Raw genomic sequence first — 24,579 nt, 5'->3', positions numbered from 1 at the left:
ACTGAGCCCAAGGACTTGTTTGCAGTCCTGCTCTAAGCAGTGGCCAGTCAGGTACCATGAAGGGCCTGTCAGTCAAGGAACTGGATCTGCACATAGCAAATAATAACTGGACGAGAATGAATTAGCTTTCTTTGTGGCCTAAGATGGAACTCGAGGAAATGTCTACAGATTTCTTAATTGCTGTCTATTCCCATAACTAACCTAACTTTGATTTAATGATCATAGTTCTATTAAAGGGAAGACGGTTGGGGACGAGGAGGTTATGATATCCATCTTAAAAGCTTAATGTTTCAACATATTCCTTGTCTCACTTTGTTCTCTGTGAAGCTTGCCAAGAAGTTGATGATTCTGCTGTAGTCGGTTTGAAGAATTTGCTACTTGGTGCCATACACAAATGTTTAGGAAATTCGGAAGATGCTGTGCAGGTAAGATATTACAGACACCCAAAGAACAGGCGTTACAATATTTTGATATCTCATTAAAATTGAGCCATGTAATTATCATAGAACTAGTGATGCAGCAGATGAATATTCCAAATCCTTTCTGAGTCATTTGGCTTAATTTGTCACTGAAACATCTGGAGAACCAGCAAATTAAGCTCCATTTCCAGTACAATAGCCTGTAGTAGACACAAAAGCTTATCAGACACGAAAGCAGAACAGAGAAGTATAGAATATCAACTTGTTTTTTTTATAAATGAGAGTATAATCAGAATTTTTTCCTACTCTATAACACCAGAGCCATTTTGCTGCTTACATTCTTGAACACTCTACAGTTAAGCATATTAGCAGTGTTACCCAGTTGCCTTGCTGGTCCAGCTACAGAATTGGGAGTTTCCAGCATAGTGGCTGCATATTCATCCCTAGAGAACCTGTGCTCTGTGGACCTTCCCTTGACTTCACTTTCCCTACCTCTGTCCCTTAAAGCCCACTGTAGCAGCAGTGGATTCACCTGGTTATGGGTACCTGTGACTGCCAGGCCCTCGTACCCACTCCGGTATCTAGATTTTGTTTAGTAGGATCTGCCCTTCTAATGGGAAATAGGAATACTGGAGGGACCTCCTACTGTTCGTTTCAACCCTCTACCAATACAAAAATACCAGGAGAAGAGAGTTATCTGAGTTGACCTCTGCTTCTTCTGAGATTAATTCTCCACAGTTAATAACAGTGTAGAACGCTCTCCCTTAAGGGGTGGGTGCATTAGGCTCTCTTGCTACTGATTTGTCATCACAAGGTTAAAGATTTTTGGGGAAGTGAGTGTGTGTGTGTGTATGTGTGTTTTTTTTTTAAAAAGAAAGCTTCCTTTGTAGGCTGACTTGTTCTGTTTTTAAATGATTGGATTGATTTTTAATTATGGAATGAATAGCTGGCTACTTTTATCTGAACAAGAATATCTCTAAACTTTAGTAGCAAGTTTCCAAAGTTGTTGGAATAAGTGCAAGAATCAGCTTGGAATGTAAACTGCTCAGCGTAGAGGTTTTACAGATGGTGATGGCGGTATGCTCCGGTGGAACCTTGTGTGTCCAGTACAAAAATTTCTTTTGTTCCTGGAAGTGTTGCTGTGTTCTGAATGTGTCAATTTTCTTTTACAGTTCTTTCAACGAGCCCTTAAAGATGAACTGTGCCGCCAGCAAAATTTATATATTCAGCCGTACGCTTGCTATGAACTTGGCTGTCTTTTATTAGAAAACCCACAGGTAACAATGTAGTATATCTGAAACTGCCTGGGATATGATGTTTCCAGAAAATGTTAGCGCTATGTCAGCATGGCACATTTTCAATTGATCTGGTCTGCGCACACACACACACCAATTTTATTAGTTTTGGAAGCATGTTCATGTGTTTGTGTAAAGCATAGGCTGAGAATATGTGACTGGCCCCAAAGTCATCCAGAGAGCTTCCACAGCAGAGTGGGGAATTGAATTTGGGCCTCCCACATTCTAATTTGAAACTCTAACCACTTCACTACACTGACTTTCGTGGGGTTGAATAGTAGCAAGCAGGCGGGCCTGGGTGAGTCATGCAAGACGCATGGTATCAAATTGCTCCCAGGCCTGGTCCCAATGAGTCCTTCCTCAAAGGCCAAAACAGCCTTGGGAAGGATCCTGACCTCTCAACCTGCCCTTTCCTGACAGAAACAAAGGCTTGACTGAGGGCATTGTTTCTTAAAGTTACAGGTGTTCCTTTTATCATTGTTTTCCAGGTTTGTAGAAAGATCTGTTCCAGGTTTGTGGAAAGATCTGTCTTCTCTGTCCATGGCCCAAGTCACCAGATCCTTCACAGATGGGGCACATTGAGAATTAGATGTATTGGTAATGTTATTGATCACCGATAACATTATTGCACTATAGTGAAATAGCAGTTACCATTTTTTAAAGAGCCGTCTGGTAGCACAGTGAGAAAAGCAGTGGCTCTGAGAGGGTGACAGAAGGAAAAAGGCAGTGATGTGGGTAGGACCTTAAAAAATGCACACCATCTCGTCCAGACAGGTTGCTAATGTACTTGGACCACATTTTCTGGAAAGATCATACCAAGCTGGGTTTGAGAGACACCATATTAAGAATGGGGAAAGCCTGGGAAGGAGACAATTAGAGGATAACATCATGCAGATGCTCAAAACAAAACAGCTGCAGTTTGGAAGCCAAGGTGGAGAAAAGCCAGCATGTAAATGTTCCCTGTGTTGCCATGTTCAATGAGAAGGTCTTGAAATTGCCTTTGAGGAATTGTCTGCTGCTTATTACTCTCTAGTAAGTGCACAGAAGGGCAGTACAGGCTTGTTCTGAGCACAAAGAACCGATACTCATTGGGGCTTGAGGTAATAGATTTCTCCTTTATGTTTTCATGTAGTTAGAGCCTTCTGTAAAGGGGAAAAGGGAGATGATGCAAGGACTGCTTCCCGTTTTTAATGCAAATAGGCGGCATTTAATGTAAATAGGCTGTAAAAAATTAATGTGTTCTAGAATATTTTAGTGAGAGTGTGGTGTAGTAGTTACGGTGTTAGACTAGGATCTGGGAGACCCTAGTTGAAATCCCCCACTTGTGCCATGGAAGCTTGCTGGGTGACCTTGGGCCAGTCACACAATCTCAGCCTTGACCCAGGCTAGTATTTGGATGGGAGATCTCCAAGGAATACCATGGTCATGACGCGGAGGAAGGCAATGGCAAACCATCTCCAAACATCTTTTGCCTTGAACACCCTGTGGGGTTGTCGTAAGTCTGATGTGACTTGACGGCAAAAAATATATATTTTAAGGATGGAAAATAGAATGCAAGTATTAGAAACAATGAGGTGGAAACAACAATTGCCTTCTGCAAAGCAAGGAATCTTCCATTTCTACAGTCTTTCTACTGTAGAAGATTTCTCATTTAGAGGAGGTCCACTGGATGCTACAAAGGCTTTCAAGTATCCAGTATGGTGGGTGTGCAGTGTAGCATATGAAATTGAGCAAGAGAGTACCGTATTTTTCGCTTCATAGGACGCACCGCTCCATAAGACGCACCTAGTTTTTAGAGGAGGAAAACAAGAAAAAAATCTTGTTTTCCTCCTCTAAAAACTTGTCTTATGGAGCGAATGCCGGCTGGGCGCGTGCGCATCGGGACGGCGCGAGCCTGCTCTGTGCGGCCCAGCTGGGAGGCGGGCGGGGCGCACAGAGCCGGCTGGGCGCGCCGCAATGGGGCGCACAGAGCCGGCTCGCGTCATTCCAGCACGCCCAGCCGGCTCTGGGCGTACATTCACTCCATAAGACGCACAGACATTTCCCCTCATTTTTGAAGAGGAAAAAAGTGCGTCTTATGGAGCGAAAAAATACGGTAACTAAACTTCAGACTCTTCAGAAATAATTAGAAGAGAATGGCAAAAATTTAAGATTTCTAAAAAATATTAAGGTTGCAACATTCAATTTGTCATGCAATTCCTTTCAAATGGACCTGAGTATAGATAACAGGGCATAGTATTAAAGACTCAAATTCTTATCTTACATCAGAAACTTAAATCTTCTGTTTCGGGTATCACAATGATCTTTTTTTCTGCCTTTTTGTGTAGCTTTTTCCCGTTCATTGATCTTTACGTTGTTAGAACTCTAATTCTTATTAGACCGTTACCATTAAAATGCTTTTCATATATGCATACAAATTTCTGAAATGACATTTTTCTTTCTGCAGACTGTGCCAAGAGGCAAATCCTTATTGCTTCAGGCCAAGGTAAAAATCCAAAAGGCATTAAGTGTGTTCTGCGTCTATAAAAACATTTCAGATTTCTCTATCAATGTATGCTCTGCTTCTGGTAACTTAATATAACTCAATTCAGTATAACTTTTCATTTATTCTATGCATGTTGGTGTTTTGTGGAGCATTAGAATGAGTTTCATTCTGAAATCCTTCATAGTCCAGGTCTTAATGTGTAATGAGCATGGTTTTCTCAGAAACATGCGGGAAGCTGGTACTCCATCTGCTTACATTTTATCAGAGAACATTTTCAACTTTTATTTAATTACTGCTGTCTTTAAAAAATATGTAATGTGCCATTCTTCATAAATTACTGTCTAGTTCCAACACAAGGCAAGATTAACATATTGATTGTCTTGTTAATTGCAGGAGGAATTCACGGGGTATGACTTTGAGAACAGACTGCATGTTCGCATACATGCAGCGTTGGCCTCTCTGAGGGAAGTGGTCCCTCAGTGATGGACAGAAAGCCTTCTACTCTCACAGTTTCTGCACTCTAAGACAACTCAGAGAACAAAGCTGTTGCGAAGACCAACTTCTCTTCTGGAAGACCACCTGTGCCGGAGACATTTTCTACAACATGTAGAGTTGGTGACAGAAAAAATCTTGCAGCCTTTAACGATCAAGGATAAAATTAGGCTGAAAGGTCAACTTACCTTGGGCTCAGTTTATTAGGAATTTCTCCTGAGTAAGCCCTGTTAAAAGAATGGAAGCTGAAAGCTGGGCTGCTGCCCAACACCTATAGTTCAGTGGGGCTTGTACAGGAGAACAGCCTAGAACACTGTCCTTGTGTTCCAATGCTTTGTGGGTTGGGTTTTTGTTTTTTTTAATTTTTGTTTTAGCCGAGCTGAACATAGTAGCCTGTGATTGTACAAATGAGCCTACAGTAAGCACATTTTGATTTCATATAACCAAGTTGGCTCAGTTTCTGCAAGTCAGATCTTCTTTCTGTTTAAATAGATGTACATGGTCTTTTGTAGGGAAGAACCACCTGTTCATGAAAAAGTACTGTATATAGGCAGGAATAGGTATAATTTTATTGAAAACCTCTACCCATATGGAGCTGGGAAGGAGAGAGTGGCTTGCTGCAGCACAACAAACCCCTTCCTGTGCGTTTAATTGCTCGTCCAAAAGTGTGTGAATAATAAAACCCTGTATTTAGATAAATGATGAGAATATCTAGAAACTTTTATTTTTCAGACAAATATTTATTTTCATCCCTTTGTTACTGTGCTTTTGAACAGTACAGTAGCTGTTACAAGGTGCTGTCAGGTTCTTTCACTTTTATTTCTAAAGCCTAAGAATAAAGAACTAACCTTTTAAAGGTGTCATTCAAAATCTTATATTTGTGCCAGATTGATGTGCTAAAACTTTCAACAAGCCGTGGGGCATCCCAAGCCTGGTGTATTGCCATATCTTTCATATCCCAGCTTTAGAGATTTTGTAGTATCTTATCTTCACTAATTTTCCTGTCTCTGTAATATTTTTAATATGTAATATTTTTATTTAGAGCGGGTGTGATTTAAGAGCAGACAATTCTTAGGGTAATACTTTTTCCAGAGTACTTGAGAACTGTACCACATTGTAAAGATAAAGTATGGGTTTTTTTTCTCCTTAGGAAGTAATAAAGTTTTACTTTCTCACTCTGTCACTCCAGAAATCTATAAATTTCAATCTCTCTAAAATGCTATTTCTTGTTTGCACTTAGTACTAATTGGCTGACTTCAAGAGATTCATGGAAAGTAGAGAACAGAAGTTGGTTGGTCATGAGTCATAGCTGAACAGGTTTCCAAAGCACACATGAAGCTATGTATAAACAGGGTTTCCCTCTTCACCTCAGGATGAGGGAATGTTTTTTGTACAGTATAGCACATGAAAGACATTCCCTGATGTTGAAATGAGTAGGCCTAGTCTTTTACACATACTTTGGAATCACTGATTATACACCGCTGTCCCTTTACGCCATACCTAGTAATAAGCACTTTGTGGCAGCTAAATCTTCTTTTTGTTGCACTCTAAGAAAAAGATTAAATATTAGGAGGCGTAACATAAAGCTTTAATTTATTATCATCGTATACATGATGAATGCATTTCCTTTAGGCTTGATTCAGTCACCCTATGTCATTCAGGAATTTGTTTAGACATTCATCTAAAGAGATGCACTGATTGACCTTTTCCCACTTTTGTTGCATCTGATAGATATAGGATATTACTCTCATGTTGACTTAAGCATGAAAACATGGCACATAGAGCATTATGTGTGTTTCAATTGCCCACAGTTACAGAATCTAAAGACTCATTTCTAGGCTTACAGAAGGGTCTGTCAGGAGATACTGTTAAAATTTATTTTCTTATTTGTATAAACCAGGATTTGAAAAATGGGGAAATGGAGAGCCAACAATATCAGGGTTAGTGCTGGAGTCTCCTGTTGCAGTGTAACCACATTGTTTCACCTCTGGTGGCTAAAGAATACATTAAGATGGGCAGAGAAGAACACAACCGCAGATCACCTTTCCCTGTCTGCTCCCCCTGTATGGGTATTCCTGGGGCACAAAACTAATATTTCCAATCCCTGTTAGAGGGACCAAAAACACCAGAGACCATCCAGATGTAGCAAGGGAAATACTCTTTGGACAACTACAAGGTATTGGGGAATTGTGCTGTATCTTTATGTGAAAAAATATACCCAAATTGTGATGCTGTAGTAGACAGTAATATACTTGAATTATTTTTATTCTACAGTTTCTTATGGGTGTCTTTCTTCAGACACAAGCTGCTAAGTTAAAACCAGGTCTGCATCATTGACTGCAATAGAACCAAGCTATCTTCCACTTATGCCTGCATCAATGACTTGTGGATGACACAAAATTAAACGTGTGAACAAGGCTCTTGAAGTTACAAAACTCTTGTACTAGGATGGTGAGGCCATTGATGGTTCTCCCTATAACTTTAAGATAACAATCATATTCCTGTCATCATACCTGTTTTGAGTTTCATTATTTATCTTGCAAGCAGAAGAACTTGCTCAGTGCAAGCAGAAGCAACTGCTCAGTGACAGACCCGTTCGTGTGTTTTCCCCTCTCCCACCTATATTATATACACCTCATAGACAAAACCTCTATCTTGTAAATGTCCAAGGTATTTTTATATTAGATTATGCCAGTGATGAGAAAAATCTCAGCTGTATTTTATGTAATCTGAATATGTTTTTATACTTTGTAGCTCGGAGGCATAGTCTAATTGCAATAATGAAGCATCTCATTAGTCAGGTATATTTTTTGTCATTGATACCTTTGGTTATATTATGAATTCAACTGAATAATTTGAATTTTTTACATGTCATTTTAGATTGCTTATTGTGGTATGCGACAAATGTCATTAATTAACAGAATGTGTATTTTTTAATTTTTTCTGAGTAAAGTAAAAAAAGAACTGGATTTTCCTTTTCCTCTTTGTAATCATCCTTCAGTTAACTTTTTGTTTTTTAAAAAAAGCTGTCAAGTTTTCAAAGGATTCCTAGATATTTATCAAAGTGGACTGTCATTTATGGCCACATCAGACATCACTCAGGAGATGCATGGAGTGATTTCCACTGGTTTCTGTTTTTATTTTATTGCTGTAGCAGGAGGCCAGTCAAATTTTGTCACGGTGGCATGTGCGTGAACGTAATCCTTCCCGTGTAGGCAATTTATATCCTCCCAATTGTTTTAATCAGCTCAGAAAAAAACACCACGGGCCTAATATTTTTCTCTCTCAGTTAGGAAAAGAACTGGGTGGGGGGAAGCTGATTAGAAAACCAGCCCATAGAGAAAGGGATAGGCTGCTCCAATACACTTGTTTGGTCAGATTTGCCAATCTGTTAAAATAAAAACAAAAAACCATTGGCAGATGCTCCATATATCTCTTGGGTCACATCTAGTTTGGTCTTCAGGTAGGAATCTTATTTCTGGAATGTGAATGACACACATGTGCTTGAGTGGCTGGTTGCCTCACAAAATATGTGGATAGAAGAGGCTGATCCTTTCTTGATACCGTGTCAAAGTATGTTGTGGGGAAATCCAGCTATTTAAATATGCATGTGGTTCTCACGTGTCTATGTATTTGAATCTGATTGTGAGTACAAGTACGAAAAAGAGCATATGAATTGGCTCTCAGTTGTGGCTTGGAGAAGAATGTCTCATGTATACTTCAAAGACCTTCCTTCCATTATCCTCATGTAAAAGCTGTACTTGTTCTTTTGTTTTAGAAAAATGTTCTCAGTTTTCTCCAAAGCAAACACTCCTTTATTCCACGCTAAATGCCGATTTCGCATTCTGATTGCATTTGGTTTTAAATAAAATCTGTAGTACCTTGTTCTGACTTGGCTTTTCTGTGTCTGAAAAAAACATCCTGATATGTTTAAATACCTGCATAGGTTGAATCAGTATTTTAGCAGGCAAACTGCTTGACCAAGAAGGCTAAAAAAAAAGATACCCTAGGAGGAGTTTGACATTCATTTCTGTGAATGCTATTTAAGTTTTTAAGGATGTAGGTTCAAGAACTAATAACATCTGGACATTAATAAATTAGACTTTGAGATAAGATAAAGAACTCAACTCCAAATGTGGCAAAAATCAGGAGAGATGAAACTTCGGAATAGTTTTCTTGGACTATTTGAAAGCAAAGGCCGAATATTGAATTTCTAATAGTATGGGATACATGGATGAATGGTGTATAGTGATCTGCATATTAATGCTCAAATTTATTACCTGTTGACTTCAGGAATGGTACCCTCTCCCTTACTGTTGGATTATCACAGACTACAAACAGGATGTTGGTTAGCAAGTATGATACCAGATAACATTTCCAAGGTGGGAGAAGAAGAACATGGACTCAAGGGCTGGTGGAAGTTTCAAGGCCATTATGAAGGTGTGATTGATTTATGTTTTTTCATGAAATTGGGGAAGGAAGGAAGGAAGGGTCTAAGTGTGGGCACATTATAAAGCTTGAGAATATTGAAAACACGTGGAAAAGCCAGTTTAATATGTACAGAATTACTTGCACACTTGGAATTATTATTAGTTTAAGAATAAAGCACTGTGCTCCATTTCTGCAGAGGATGTGACTTAGTACTAAAGTGTCGGCTTTGCATGCAGAAAGTCCCAGGTTCGGACCTCAGCATCTCTAATGAAAAGGATCAAGTAGTAGCTGATCTAAAACAATTAGGGTTGCTAGGTCCCCCTTCACCACCGGTGGGAGGTTTTTGAGGTGGAGCCTAAGGAGGACAGAGTTTGGGGAGGGGAGGAACTTCAATGCCATAGAGTCCAATTGCCAAAGCGGCCATTTTCTCCAGGTGAACTGATCTCTCTCGGCTGGAGATCAGTTGTAATAAATAGCAGGAAATCTGCAACCACCTGGAGGTTGGCAACCTTAAAACCATCTCAGCCTGAGAGCAGCTGCCAGTCTAAGTAAATAACCAATTTTGCATATGGCAGCTTCAGGTGCTGATGTTGTAGAAGTTGTTTTACACCATAAACAAGAATGGGTCCTACCTGAAGGTGATGCCAATGTAAGAACTGAAGTCGGAATGGGGTACAAGTGCGGGTTACCTCTGTGTGTCACTAAGGTATTTTTTACCCCTGACAAATTTCGAACAAGATTTTAATTTTCATAGGGTAGGGAAAGTTGTGCAACAAAACTGTCCACGTTCCCATATGTGTACCACATATGGGCGTTCCTGCCAAAATAGCCCCGTGTATGTTTGTTTCATCGGACGGTGTAGAGGTCTAATTTCCTGCGCGCTAGAAAGTTCGTCACGCCTGCCAAGCAGCTGATACTTCTGATCTGCACGAGCCAGCCAAAGTTCAGTTCTCTGGTCACTAATGGTCCAGATGGGAAAAGCACCACTTTCTCATTTAAGTTAATTCACAGCGGGTCGCCGTGTTAGTCTGTCTGCAGTAGTAGAAAAGGGCAAGAGTCCAATAGCACCTTAAAGACTAACAAAAAAAAAAAGACTAACAGCTGAGCTGTGGCTCACGAAAGCTCATACCCTACCAGAAAATATTTTTGTTAGTCTTTAAGGTGCTACTGGACTCTTTTCATGTAAGTCAATCAGGGCAAAAAAGCATGGGAGGTTTTGCCTTGGATTTGCCTCCCTCTCAATGCACATTTCGCCCAGCCAAATGATCAAAATCCAAAAACAAACCCCCCACTTAGGGCTTTGAGAATTCAGACGGGGACAAACGTGCATCTAAGAGAGACGCAAACCCAAGGCAGCCTTTTTGAAAGGACGTTGCCCTTTCCTACCGTCCCGGCTCTGCCCTCCTTAGCAAAGCCTCGGAGTGGCCACGCCCCTTCTCTGGGCCGCCGCCGCCCCTACGGCGTAACCCGGGCTTTGTGACGTCATCAATGTAAGCGCTCTAGCCCCGCCCAGCGCGGCTCCCGCGCCATAAAAGCCCTTCACGCCGCCCCCTCACGCCAGAGGAGGCTCCGGCAAGGGGCGAGGAAAGAGCCTTGGCGCAGCCTGCTAGAGAAAGGAAAAGGTTGGGGCCCTTTCAGTGGGGCGGCGGTTCTGCCAGGCTGACGCTTCCCCCCCCCCCAGCCCATGGCTGGAAAGTCTTGGGGTGACATACGAAGGGGGAAGAGTCGAGTAACTCGAGTCTCCCTGTGGCGGTTAGACGAATGTGACCAAAGGGTGGGGGAGGGGGGTTGGGAAGGCTGGCTGGGACAAGAGGCTGAAATGGCGTCTCTCCTATGTGCAAGGGGGCTTCAGGCGGCATAAAGTGAAGGAAACCCCCCCCGCCCCCGTTGGTATTTGGTATTGGCAGATTCCCGCCTGTCTCTGGACCGTGAGACTCGGGTGGGGGCACGGGAAAAGAGGATAGTTTCATAGGGTTGCCAACCTCCAGGTACTGAGCACAGGAATGGCTGAAAGAACTTCTAAACAGCACTCTATTGAACAAGGTGTATTAAAGTGCATAAGGTGACTAAACAGAAACAAATAAATATATATACTAGTTGTATATATTTATTTGTTTCTGTTTATAGTCACCTTATGCACTTTAATACACCTTGTTTAATAGAGTGCTGTTTAAAAGTTCTTTCAGCCATTCCTGTGCTCATTTCCTAACCTGTGGTAACAGTACAGTTGTGTTGATTTTGGTTACTTAACCTCCAGGTACTGCTATTACAACTGATCTACAGCCGATCAAGGTCAGTTAACCTGGAGAAAATGGCTGCTTTGGCAATTGGACTCTATGGCATTGAAGTCCCTCCCCAAACCCTGTCCTTCTCAGGCTCCGCCCCCATAACCACCCCCCACCCAACCCCCCGTGGTGAAGAGGGATCTAGCAACCCTATACTTGAAAATTGTCGCAGCCCCATGTCAACAGGCTGCTTCTAGGATAAGGAGGCTTCCAACTAGTTTAGTAAATTGCAGCATTCCAGAAATAACTATGGGCTTTGGTTTAAAGGGCAAAATATAGTGAAAGGGTTTTACTTGCCATGGCCAATAAGGATTTGGTAGGAAAACTGAAAATGTTTGGAAGTGTGGGTTGTACCGGTATGAAAGGGCATGTGTCCTCCTGCATCAGAGCACATTACTTGTGGAGTCTCTTGCTGCCGTCAATTAAGCACTGAAGCCTTGGCCTTAACGTTGTAACAGAATCTTCAGCAAAATGTAGAAATATAGAACTAAGTTACAGATTTAGGAAACCCAGACAAATTAGATCAGTCAGAGCTTTAATCGTAGATAAATATTTACCAAACTCATAGAATCATAGAGTTGGAAGGGACCACCAGGGCCATCAAGTCCAACCCCCTGCACAATGCAGGAAATTCACAACTACCTCCCCCCTCCACACCCCTAGTGACCAGAAGATGGCCAAGATGCCCTCCCTCTCATCATCTGCCTAAGGTCACAGAATCAGCATTGCTGACAGGATTGCTAACTCCTTATGCCTGTCTTATTTCAAGACTTCAGATTCTTCAACCTGTCAGCAGGTTCCAAATTCTTAATTTTGCATGTTCTGGGCTTTGTCATTCTTTGGAACTGGTTACTGACAAGTGTCATCTTAAACAGAATTACACGCTTCTCAGCCCATTGGCTTCAGTGGATTTAGGTTTAACCAGGGGTGACCTTAGTGATTCTGGGGCCCTAGACCAAAGTAAAGTGATGCTCAGTATCTTACAACAATGACTATTACCATATGTGGAACAAAAAAAGGCAGATGTTCACACTAGATTCAGAAAAGGAAGAGGCACATGAGATATTGCAAATTTATGGGGGTTATTGGAGCATATGAGAGAATTTCAGCAGAAAATCAGTTTGTGTTTCATAGATTACAGCAAAGCTTTTGACTGTGGATCATGATAAGTTATGGTTGGTTTTAAAAGAAATGGGTGTGCCGCAACATCTGATTGTTTTGATACGCAACCTATACTCTGGGGGAAAAAAACTTAGGACAGAATATGGAGAATCAGAATGGTTTCCTGTTTGCCAAAGTGCCAGACAAGGATGTATTTTATCTCCCTGTCTGTTCAATTTATATGTGGAACACATCAGAAAGAACACTGGATTAGATTTAGAATAATTGAATCACAGAGTTGGAAGGGACCACCAGGGTCATCTAGTCCAACCCCCTGCACAATGCAGGAAATTCCGAACTACCCCCACACCCCCAGTGACCCATACTTCATGCACAGAAGATGGCCCTCCCTCTCATGAACTGCCTAAGATCATAGAATCAGCATTGCTGACAGATGGCCATCTAGCCTTAAAAACCTCCAGGAAAGGAGAGCTTACCACCTCCCGAGGAAGCCTGTCCCATTGAGGAACTGCTCTGACTGTTAGAAAATTCTTCCTAATGTCTAGATGGAAACTCCTTTTGATTTAATTTCAACCCGTTGGTTCTGGTCCGACCTTCTGAAGCAACAGAAAACAACTCAGCACCGTCCTCTATATGACAGCCCTTCAAGTACTTGAACATGGTTATCATATCCCCTCTCGGTCTTCTCCTCTTCAGGCTAAACATACCCAGCTCCTTCAACCTTTCCTCCTAGGACTTGGACTCCAGACCCTTCACCATATTTGTTGCCCTCCTCTGGACCCGTTCCAGCCTGTCTACATCTTTCTTAAATTGCGGTGCCCCAAACTGAACACAATACTCTGGGTGAGGTCTAACCAGTGCAGAGTAAAGTGAAACCATCACTTCGCGTGATCTGGACACTATACTTCTGTTGATACAGCCCAAGATCGCATTTGCCTTTTTAGCTACTGCATCACACTGCTGACTCATGTTCAGTGTTTGGTCTACTAAGACGCCAAGATCCTTTTTGTACACACTACTGCTGAGACAAGTCTCCCCCATTCTATAATTATGCATTTGATTTTTCCTACCTAAATGCAGAACTTTACATTTATCTTTGTTGAAGTGCATTTTATTAGTTTTAGCCCAATTCTCCAGCCTGTCAAGATCATCCTGTATCTGGCTCTGTCTTCTAACATATTTGCTACCCCTCCCAATTTAGTATCATCTGCAAATTTAATAAGCATCCCCTCTATTCCTTCATCCAAATCATTTATAAAGATGTTGAACAACACAGGGCCCAGGACTGATCCCTGAGGCGCTCCACTAGTGACTTTTCTCCAAGTGGATGAGGAACCATTAACAAGCACTCTTTGGGTGCGATCTGTCAACCAGTTATAGATCCACCTAACAGAAATAGGATCTAAACCACATTTTCCCAATTTGTCAAATAGAATACTATGCGGAACCTTATCAAAAGCCTTACTGAAATCAAGATAAACTATGTCTACAGCATTCCCTTGATCCAGCAAGGTAGTAAGGTGGAATTAAAATTGGTGAAAGGAACATTAACCATTTGAGATACACAGATGACACCATATTACTGGCAGAAAACTGAATCCTTGAAACTACTACTTTTGAAGGTTAAAGCAGAAAGTGCCAATGCAGGATTACAGCTGAACATCAAGAAGGCAAAAGTACTGAGGAATTATACAACTTTAAGACTGATGATGAAGAAATTGAAATTGTTCAAGATTTACTATTCCTTGGTTGCATCATCAACCAAAAGGGAGGCTGCAACCAAGAATTCAGAAGATGATAGAGACTGGGAAGGGCAGCCATGAAGGAGCTAGAAAAGATTCTCAAGTGTAAGGATGTGTCACTGGTGACCAAGATCAAGGTAATGCATGACATAGCATTCCGCATTACTATGTATGGGTATTACAGTTGGAGAAGGAAGAAAGCTGACAGGAAGAAAGTTGATTCATTTGAAATGTTGTATTGAAGGAGAGTTTTACGGATACTGTGGACCAACAAATAAGTGGGTTCTAGATCAAATCAAGCCTGAGTTCTCTCTAAAAGCTAAAATGACCAAAACGGGGCTATAGTACTTTGGTCACATAATAAGAAGAGCAGACTCACTGAAAAAGACAACAATGCTAGGAAAAGTTGAAGGCAGCAGAAAAATAAGAAGACCCAGCCTGAGATGGATTGACTCAATGAAGGAAGCCCCAGCCTTCAGTTTGCAAGACCTGAGCAAGGCTGTTAAAGACAGGATGTTTTGGAGGTCATAAGTTCCGACTTATAGTGACCCTATGAATTAAACACATACGCACAGCACAATATACACACACAGACCAAAGTCGAGAATTGGACCCCAGAATTAACTGCAGCTGTTTTGCCAGCCTCCCTGCTGGTGCCAACCAAAGGGTGGCTCTCATTCCATGCGAGGTAGGCAGGAGCCACCAAGGCCAATGGAAGCCAGTGATCTTAGTCCCAGACGGAGTGGGAGCGAATGGCCACCATTGCAAGCTTGCTGCCTGAGCCCCAGATGGGATGGGCATGAGTGGCAGCAGGAGCCTACTGTTCTTTCCCCTCCCTTTTTGGGAGCAGGGGGCGAAACCATGGTGGGTTGGGGCAGCTGTCCCAGTGACCTTTGTGGAAGTCAAATTCGGTTGAAACAGATGAATGGGCAACTGAGTTCATGGCATATGATGCACGGCTCTTTAGGTATGCTAAAATTAGCACCTCAGTAGATTTCAGTGCCTTTGTTTTTTCCTCTTAAATTTAAACAATGTAAGGGAAATACATGCTATACTGTCTCTAAATTTTCGCAAGTATTATGCCAATAAAAATAGTGTCCCCTTAAAATCTTTGAAACTGCTTGAATATAACAATGAAAACATACTCGCTTTAATTTTTTTTTCCTGATCAGATATTTCAGTTTAAGTATTTGTCGCTATTGGGGCATAAAACTAATAAGGAGCTCTCAAATTTTGCATATTTCACATAAATCAAAATCTGCATGCTAAATCAAATCATACTCTATTTAGGGCAACAAAATTTCTTCTGAAAAAATGATCCAGTTCTAATTTTGATGGAAAACCCACATCACTAAACCCATGGAAATAAATGAGCTTAGACTGCAGAACCTTTGTTTGGCATTACATTGGCACTATTAATCCACAATACATTCTGCCATCCTCTAAAATCAAGCTCATATGCATGTGCTTTCTGTGTAGGTGGCTGTGGTGTTGTAGATTGCCACCCTAAGCACAAGGGTAGGCTAGTATGGTGCAGAGGTTAAAAGTGTCGGGCTAGGATCTGGGAGACTGTCACGAACACTTGCTGGGTGATCTTGGGCCAATCACACAGTCTCAGCCTATGTTACCTCACAGGGTCGTGAGAATAAAATGGTGGCAAATGGAATGATGTAGTCTACTTTGGGTACCCATCAGTGAGAATGGAAGGTACAAATGAAGATAAGTGTAAAATAAAGAGCAGAGGTACACTCTTCTAAATTCACTGAGTCAAGGGTATAACTCTGTTTATGGTGTCACTGATATAAAGTGATCATAATGACTTTATTCTGATGGGCTTAGAATGCAAGACTAACCCCTGGGTGCAAAGGTAAATGGCAAAAGTGTCGGAGCTTTTCTTCACTTGTTTATTTTTCTCCCTTGTAGTTTGTGAAATTGCAGTTTCGTCTTCAGTTGGCAATGATGCACACTGGAAAGCCCAGGATGGTTGTTCCTTATGGCCTCAAGACTCTACTTGAGGGCGTGAGCAGAGCAGTTCTCAAAAGCAGTCCCAGCAACATCACTGAGTTCGCTGCTATCTATTTTAGGGAGCTGATCATTTTCCGAGAAGGTTTGCTTTTTGCTTTTTTAATGCTAAATATTGTTTAGTAGACCATTCGTACTTATTGGATTAGAGGAAGCAGTGGAACCATGTCTTAGTAAATTGCTAGCAAAGCTGCCCCTTCTATAAGATTGAAATCTGGCACCATCAATTAATTTAAGTAGTCTTCTCCACTTTTCTTTCTAGAACACCCTAATTTGGACATTAAAGATCTGGTTAGAGAATTTCATCTCACTAAAGGTAAGCTGCTAAAAGCCTGATTCTTATTTGATGAGATGCTTGAAAGAACTTTGTACCTGAAACTAGTCATCAAAAGGCGTAAAAATGAGCTGTAGTACTTGCTCCTACTGTCTTATGACGCTTTGTGTTGCCCTTCCCCAAGGTGTCCCTCCTTCCTGCCTACGCACAAGGAACTCTGGGACTTGTAATTCTTTATATGGTAGACCATGTCAAAAAGAGGACAACAAGTCTCTGTGTTTCAGTCTTGCAAACACAGTCCTAGTTTAACTACATAAGCACACTCTATTCTAGAGAAGGGCCTTAGGCTGAGGGGTTCAGAACATTGCTTGAGACTGCTGGTTTGATACTGCTTCTGATTGGCTCCAGCAAATCTCACAAGAGATCTGGACAACGGACACCGTTTATCCTCAGTTTTTTCCTCATGCTAGTTTGGGTTGCAGGCTGGGCCACCACTAGGCCCCTCTGGACCCCAGTAAAGTGTATCCTTCTGCCTCCCCCCCCCGTGAGCACTTCCTTGTGAGCACCTGAGGTGGCTGTTCTCCCTCTGAATTAGGGTTGCCAACCTCCAGGTACTAGCGGGAGATCTCCTGGTATTACAACTGATCTCCATCCGAGATAAATCAGTTCACCTGGGGAAAATGGCTGCTTTAGCAATTGGACTCCATGGCATTGAAGTCCCTCCTCTCACCAAACCCCGCCCTCCTCAGGCTCCGCCCCAAAAACCTCCCACCGGTAGCTAAGAGGGTCCTGGCAACCCTACTCTGAATGCAGCTTATTCTAGTTCAGAGGCTGCTTTGCAAGGTGAAGGTTCAAGGAGCTGGAATGGGAAAGAAGTGATTCGGAAGCTTCTGGGTGTGAGGCCAGCCCCAGGCTCTTTAAACTGAAACCGGGAATCTGTACTTTTTTGATGAACTACAAGGACCCGATTTAATCAGTTCATGGGTTGGAGAGTGGGTTGGGGTGGGAATCATGCATATAGCCTGCCATTTGTGATAGTGCGCATTATAACTCAGTGTAAATCAGCAAAGACTTCAGCACAAATCATCTGGTATGTTTAAAGCTGTTCAAATAATTACATTTTTAATCAAAACGGATAGCATTTCCAATCCCCAGGTGGGGCCTGGAGATCTCCTAGAATTACAACTGGTCTCCAGATGACCGAGATCAGTTCCTCTGGAGAAAATGGCTGCTTTGGAGGGTGGACATAGCATTATGCCCTGCTGGAGTCCCTCCCCTCCTGAAACCCCACCCTCCCCAGGCTGTGCTCCCAAATCCTCCGGAATTTCTCAACCCAGACTTGGCAACCCTAAACAAATGAAATGTTTAATAACATTAAAAAGAAGTGTCCTGTGTTTTTCATTTGTTTGCTTTCATGAGCCAAAGTCTGGAAAACGGGTCTTTGCTGGGGGGAGGGGGACGGGGGGCGGACCTGACTTTTTAACAGGGTTTCTACAGATTAACCATGGTGAAGAAGGCGAATACAGTGTGGTTTGTTCATTCCCTGCACTAAGTGCTTTATCTGTTTGTTTTTCTCTGTTCTCCAGAGCCCCTTTATTCTCACAGCCTTCCTTCCTTGCCTGTTCTGCATTCCCTGGGGTGAGCAGGCTACGCTGCTCCCTTCTACCACAAGAGGTCCTCAGGATGCCTTTAGTTCCATGGTCTTTGTCTGCCAAGAACTTGCCGCTACCCCTTTTACGCCATAAATCACAATGCTGAGATTTCCCTAGTCCTTTTGTCTCCAGAATCTTGCACAGAAAATATTGTTCTTTTGGATAAAAATTCAAACAGATGATGAAAAAACTACAATATAGTTAAACTTTTGTCACACCACCGTTGCTTGCACCCTGCTGGGCTACAGTCTCTAGTTAATAATTTCTGCAAGGGTTGGTAGCCTAGCAGTCTCTCATCTGTGGGCAGCTTTTGTTCAGAATTTTCTTGTAGACCAAATCATTATGTTTAGAGCATTCTAGCCCTGTTCACAAGTTACAGGGAATTCACATACATTCTGCATGTTTGTGCACACATCTGTTTGTAAGTGCAAATGCACATTCAAGTTACAAATGAAACCAGGGACCAGTGCCTGGATAAATGTGTGGTTTTCAGTTACATGTTCAGGTGAACATATATTGAACGTAACATGAGAATTACTCAATGCATGTATAAAGAAAAATCAAGAGTACGCTGTAAACCATTTGTATGTGTGTTCACTAACTTGTGAACAGACGACACACCTCACCTAGATGCTATTGCCTTTTATAATCACAAAGCAGTAAACTAAATTTCTTCTGTCCTTCCATCTTCTTCCCCAAAACACCTGACACTTCCAAACTTTCCAAATGGAAATGAACTTAGCATAAGAGCTAATCTTAGCATGAGAGCTCTCCATGCTGTTACAGCCCCCAAATGTGTCGCCATAGTACAAAGGGACCCCAAATATGTATGTGTGTGTGGGGCAGGTAATTAAAAACTGCCGTTTTCTGTATACCAGCCCTAAAGTTCAAGGATATGTGTCTGAGGCTTATGGAAACTGATGGTTGAACAACTGATTGGCCTTGAAGATGTTTATTGAAAGGGAAAGGATTCTGTCAGGGACAAACATGCTGTGATGAAGAAGAAGACCAAGAGGTAGTTTTTAATATGCCGACTTTCTCTGCCACGTAAGGGAGAATCAAACCGGCTTACAATCACCTTCCCTTCCCCTCCCCACAACACACCCTGTGAGGTAGGTGAGGCTGAGAGAACGTGACTAGCCCAAGGTCACCCAGCTGGCTTCGTGTGTAGGAGTGGGGAAACCAACCCGGTTCACCAGATTGGCATCCACCGCTCATGTGGAGGAGTGGGGAATTGAACCCGGTTCTCCAGATCAGACTCCACCGCTCCAAACCACCGCTCTTAGCCACTACATCATGCTGGGAGAACTGCAGATGTACCTTTCCGGTGTCATTCTAAAGGAAAATTGCCATATGGGAACTTGTTTTGGATTGGGTCTGAGAGTGTAGTAGCCCTGCCCCTTCACATGGTTTTGGCAGCAACAGTAGGTTCCTTACCCCTTGTAGTGTTATTAGCAATGGAAGAGGGAAAATTTTATAGAAAAGGTGCCTTTTTTCTCTTCCAAGGCTAATAATTGGCCAGGGTAGGAAGTCTGTTTCACTCAGCAAAACTTGGGGGAAGGGTTAGCTTCTCCTTTCACTCTTCTCCCATCATGACCCTAATCTGATTTGCGAGCTTGCATGGCTGGTTTTTCCCTTTAAAAAAATTGCAGGGAAGATCCATTCATGGATTTCCAAGCACCATCTTTAATTTGGCTTATAGTTGCCGTTACAAGGTGTAGGAATTCAAAATATGCAAAAATTGGCACTCGGTAGATATTTCTGTAAGGAACTAAGTGATTTAAAATAGAAAGTGGTTAATGTTGTTTGGTCAGTAATGATTAGTTTTGCTGTCTTGCTCACAACTCTTCCTATCCTGCACTGGAGACGGTGGTTGCAGAAAAGGATGCACTGCATATAATCTGTGGCTGCATGTACATGGTGAGCTACACCTGCTTAATTTGTGAGAAGGCTACGTGTGGGCGGCCATTACAGAAAATGCATCTCTCCAGTTATCACTGTTGCACCTTGACGGGTGGTCTCAGTAATTCTGAGACCCTAGGCTAAAGCCCATGTTGGAGCCCCAAAATCATTGCCAGCTTACCACTGCCCCCACCCACTGGGGCCAAGCAAGGGGCACCTCTTGCCTCATGCAAGGTGGGGTGGGAGCCACTCTCCGCCACCTGAGCCCCAGATGGGGCATGTGCAAGTGGTTGGCATTACCCTGATCTTCTGGATTTCCCCCCACTCCTCCACATTAAGCCAGCTGGTTGACCTTGGGCTAGTTACACTCTCTCAGCCCCACCTACCTCACAGGGTGACTGTTGTGGGGAGGGGAAGGGAAGATGATTGTAAGCTGGGTTGATTCTTCCATAAGTGGTACAGAAAGTTGGCAAATAAAAACCAACTCCTACTCCTCTTCCTCTTCTTCTCCTCCTCCTCCCACCACCACCACCCACTGGGAGGCAGTCGCCCCCCACCCCAATGTGGGGCCCAGGGCAGCTTCTCTTGTTGCCCATTGGCTAAGACCTGCCCCTTGAGATTGTAAGCAGCCATTGTGCAGCACTTGGATCTCAGGAACCACCCCTAATTTCACAAGCAAGCCATAGCCTATATCAGTTGGTTTCTCATTGGCAAAGGATCAGGGCACAAAACTTCCAAAGCGGATCTGGAGGGAGCCCAGGGCTATTAAGCAACAGTCACTTTTTCTTGACCTGCCTTTAACTTCCTTTGTCTTTGCTCTCTTGCAGTAGAAGGATGGGCTGAAGCCTCAGGGACAGCTACTGCCCGCGGGCCACCTAAAAGGGCTGATATCGGTGATGCGTATAGGCCAGACTTAGATGGAACAGCTCCAATGTCTGAGGAACCCAAACGGAAGGAGAAATCGACTGACACCGAAGAGGACCAAATCAATGAAGAGCCTGCACGTGAACTGAGCACCAAGACTACCCAATACCCATCAAACCATGAAGACCTTGCAGATAAGCATGGGGATGAGAAGGCGCGTGAACTCGCCTACGTCCCAGCTGATCCTGCCCAGCTAGCAGCACAGATGCTAGGTAACGCTGATTCTGTTGCTTCTGAAGCTGAATTGATGGATGTGGCTATCTCTGTGCAAACCCTTCCCAAGCTGTCCCACAGTACAGAGGATGTCGTGGCCGCACCAGCAGAAATTGCTGCCGCCGAAGAAGAACCGCCTGCCCCAGAAGAGGGACCTGTAGAAGCAGCACCTGCCGCTTCTGCACAATCTGTCAGGGTTGAGTCAACCACTCAGAGTCAGACCTCCGTTCATGGGGAGGTAGTTACCTCGGGCAGTCAGGCTGAGATACCACCTGATGACGTAGTCGAGGAAGCATCCTCAGACCCCTTGCAGGAAGAACCACCACCCCCAGCACCACCACCTCCTCCTGATAAAGACCCTTTGCAGGCTGAACCTTGTCCAAGTGAAATTGAGGTCACATCAGACCTACATCTCACACCCATGGGTGTCGAGGATCCCGAAGCTGGTGGAGAGGCCCCACCTTACATAGAGCAGTTTCCACAGCAAATAGTAATTCCTTTCATAGACAACATAGCATGTCTTTTAGGTTCGCTAACAGCGTCACTAAATGCAGGTCAGTTTACGTGTACTAGTATTCTAGCTCCATCTGCAGATGATGCAGAATGTGACCATGACAGAATGGATACTACAGAGCAACTGGGACCAACTGACCCAAGTTTTGTTATGTCAGGTAAGAAAGTCGAGATATTTTTGAATCCTGCCTATGCTGTATTGTAATCATGCTGTAGTTCCATAACTAACCAACTGGTCCGTCTCCTCAAATGTGCTTGTGCCGACTGGAGCCCAGCTGAAATCAGTGGGGCTTCTGCCAGCAGAGCTGCTTGAGAACCGGAGCTGTAGTTATTTAAATGCAAGTACCCATTGCAATGCAGTGCTGAGCTAAACAACTGGTCACTCTTTACGGTGTCTTCAGCACTCGCCTGGCTAGAATGGGCATGTGTGGAATTTCCCCCTGAAGGTCGCTTCCAGATGCGCGGCTGATTGTGAGCAGGCCACAATAACGTCCCTTGCTCAAGTGTGGTCTTACCCCGTTTCCTATTGAAACTTCAACGTTCTCTGTATTGTTTCTTGCAAAGAATTTGGTGGGGCAAGACAACGCTGAGAAAAGGAGTTGCGATGAGCCCTTTGTTTCGGCTTTTCTGGAAACCGTTATTGGCCTTTATCATAGCATACCGCCCACCTTGAATCAGAATTGCAGACCTGTCCATGCCAGCTAGAAGAGAGTTGTGTGGTACTGTAACTAAAACAAAGTATCTAGAATTTCAGCCATGGCATTCATATGGGGTTTTGCATTTAAAATAAATGGTGGTGGTTGCCTGCGCTGTCCCGTTGAGTCCAGGCTCCTGCAGATGGTCTACAGGAAGTGGACTAAGCCCTTGTTGCTGAGGAGCCCAGAGTTCTGCGCTGCTAGAGCCCTGGTGTGCTTTCATGATGAGCTGCCACATTTTCCCCTCCTCCTCTGTAACAAGTTTATAGTCCACCCTCTGTTCTCATCTGGAGAAGCTCTTCTGTCATCTCTTTCCCCAGAGATTCCGTCTAAATTCACCCTACTATCGCTATCTAGCCGCTAGAGTCACTTCCCATTAGAGAAGTAGGTAGTTAAGATATGAAAGCATGTTGGAGAAGAGAAGATATGGAAGGGGGAAATGTAATTTGAAAGATATTGGCATGGCTGGGCAGGAGGAACAAGGTTGCAGCAGTAGAAGCAAGTGGTTGAGGAAATATTTTCCGAGTCTCATTTTTTGGGCACTCATAACTGTAAATGAAATTGTATCCTGCTGGCCTAAATGTTATACATTTCAGTAGCACCAAAGGACAGCACTATTACTCTAGCACTCTAGCCCAACTCTAACTATTCCGTTTTATGTCTGGTGCTTTGGATTTATTTCCAAGTTTTTAAAAGCTGGTCATTGAGTCTTGGAAGTTATCCCCCACTGCCCAAATCCTTACTGTGACACTGCAGTGAGAAGACTGCGGAGTAGAGTCGCCTGTGGCTGTTCCGTTTTGAACATCCTAGAAAAACCTTTTCCTGTCTGATCTAGCCATGGAGTTTCTCTCCCAGACAACATATTTCTGTTTGTTTGGAGGCTGACTCTTCATTGTGAGGGGGGAAAATTCAGAACCACGTTATGTGATTAGCCAAACAGGGCCTTAGAAAAACACCTTTTCAACCATAACTCCATTGCAGCAACACTGTTCTTGTCTTTTTCAGCCATGCCAAGCTCCCGCCTCTCCCCTCTAAGAATTCTGTCTTTAACATGCTTTCTTGCAGCATTAAATTGTATGTAAGGCTGTACAATATGACTGCAGTTTGCAGCTCCTAATAGACGCTCTTTCATGCCAGCAAATTTTCTTTACATTTCTATTTTATAGCAATGGCAACAAGTGAACCAGGACTACCACCACCATATTCTAATGTATGGACTCTCTATTGTCTAGCTGATTTGAAACAACAAGGTCGTAAGTCACCTCCACCACCCCTTCCAAGTATGGGAACTGGTGCTCCTGTTCCCCAGGCAACCCTGTTTATATCTAGTGGTAAGGACCAACCACAGTATCTACAGCCGCAGATGATACAGCAAGGTCAGCCACCAAAAGCGTCCTCTCCAACTTATATGATGATGGAAGATGGAAAGAAGGGAAATGCTCCACCTTTCATTTTAGTGGGCTCTTCTGTTCAGAATAAACAGGACTGGAAACCCATCCCTGGCCATACAGTCCTTACACAGCCTGACACTGGTGGTCCCGTGAGAAGGTTCACTACAATACCTGTACCGATCGCCAGGGCAGCAGATCCAAAAGTGGCCAATCCCAATTTTAACTTGGCAAAGGATAGCGGTAGACCTCCAACTCCAGTTTTTCTTTCAGTAGCCATACCACTGGAAGATGTAATGACTGGGAAGAAGGGCTCGGGAGCTGGAGATAAGGCACCGTTTGCAGGAAGCTATGGTATAGCTGGAGAGATAACATTTACTACTGCCTCATTACGCAGAACAGAGTAGCGAGAAGGTAGGTGGATTTATTCATGCATGCTTATGATCCTGGATGAGAAACTCTGCTTTAAATAAAGAGTCAAGTGGCCGCTTTTAGCAAGCAGGTATTCAGTAGCAGGTTAAATTCTTGGTTGCTGGGGACAGCTGCTCTAAAAATAATAGTTTTCTGATTCTAAGGTACGATCCAGTGGAACATGTGCAACGGCTTGTTGTGCCTAAAATCTTGAGTATTTCATGACTGGAGATTCTGCCTTTTTCACCAACAACAGGAAGTAGATCAGCTTCTGAGAAACTGCTCTGAAGTTTGCAACCCTCTTGCCAACGTTT

General features: G+C 43.1%; 2 protein-coding genes across 2 annotated transcripts in view; both read left to right on the top strand.

Moving 5' to 3' along the window:
- Positions 1 to 4,822, top strand: part of TTC39C (tetratricopeptide repeat domain 39C) — a 53,412-nt gene extending 48,590 nt beyond the window's left edge. Inside the window, exons 11-14 of the mRNA XM_056854352.1 lie at positions 328 to 425; positions 1,592 to 1,696; positions 4,161 to 4,199; positions 4,593 to 4,822. Of these exons, the coding sequence (XP_056710330.1) occupies positions 328 to 425; positions 1,592 to 1,696; positions 4,161 to 4,199; positions 4,593 to 4,682 (332 nt within the window). The 3' untranslated portion in view covers positions 4,683 to 4,822. The remainder of the gene's footprint in view (positions 1 to 327; positions 426 to 1,591; positions 1,697 to 4,160; positions 4,200 to 4,592) is intronic.
- An 11,402-nt stretch (positions 4,823 to 16,224) lies between these two features.
- On the top strand, positions 16,225 to 24,261 carry CABYR (calcium binding tyrosine phosphorylation regulated). Its single transcript, XM_056854676.1, has 4 exons — positions 16,225 to 16,378; positions 16,556 to 16,609; positions 20,949 to 21,257; positions 23,633 to 24,261. Exons 1-4 carry the CDS (start codon positions 16,228 to 16,230, stop codon positions 24,259 to 24,261), a joined length of 1,143 nt encoding a protein of 380 aa, XP_056710654.1. The 5' UTR covers positions 16,225 to 16,227.
- Positions 24,262 to 24,579: the final 318 nt, after the last annotated feature.

The sequence above is a fragment of the Euleptes europaea genome, chromosome 8 (assembly GCF_029931775.1).
Source record: "Euleptes europaea isolate rEulEur1 chromosome 8, rEulEur1.hap1, whole genome shotgun sequence".
NCBI lineage: Eukaryota > Metazoa > Chordata > Lepidosauria > Squamata > Sphaerodactylidae > Euleptes > Euleptes europaea.
This window is presented reverse-complemented; position numbering and strand designations above follow the sequence as displayed.

Bases quoted from the DNA above. Each gene is read 5' to 3' on its own strand.
- CABYR (XM_056854676.1), top strand. From the start codon at position 16,228: ATGATGCACACTGGAAAGCCCAGGATGGTTGTTCCTTATGGCCTCAAG. The intron at 16,379-16,555 runs GTTTGCTTTTTG...TTTTCTTTCTAG, and splicing joins GCTGATCATTTTCCGAGAAG to AACACCCTAATTTGGACATT. The intron at 21,258-23,632 runs GTAACGCTGATT...TCTATTTTATAG, and splicing joins GCTAGCAGCACAGATGCTAG to CAATGGCAACAAGTGAACCA.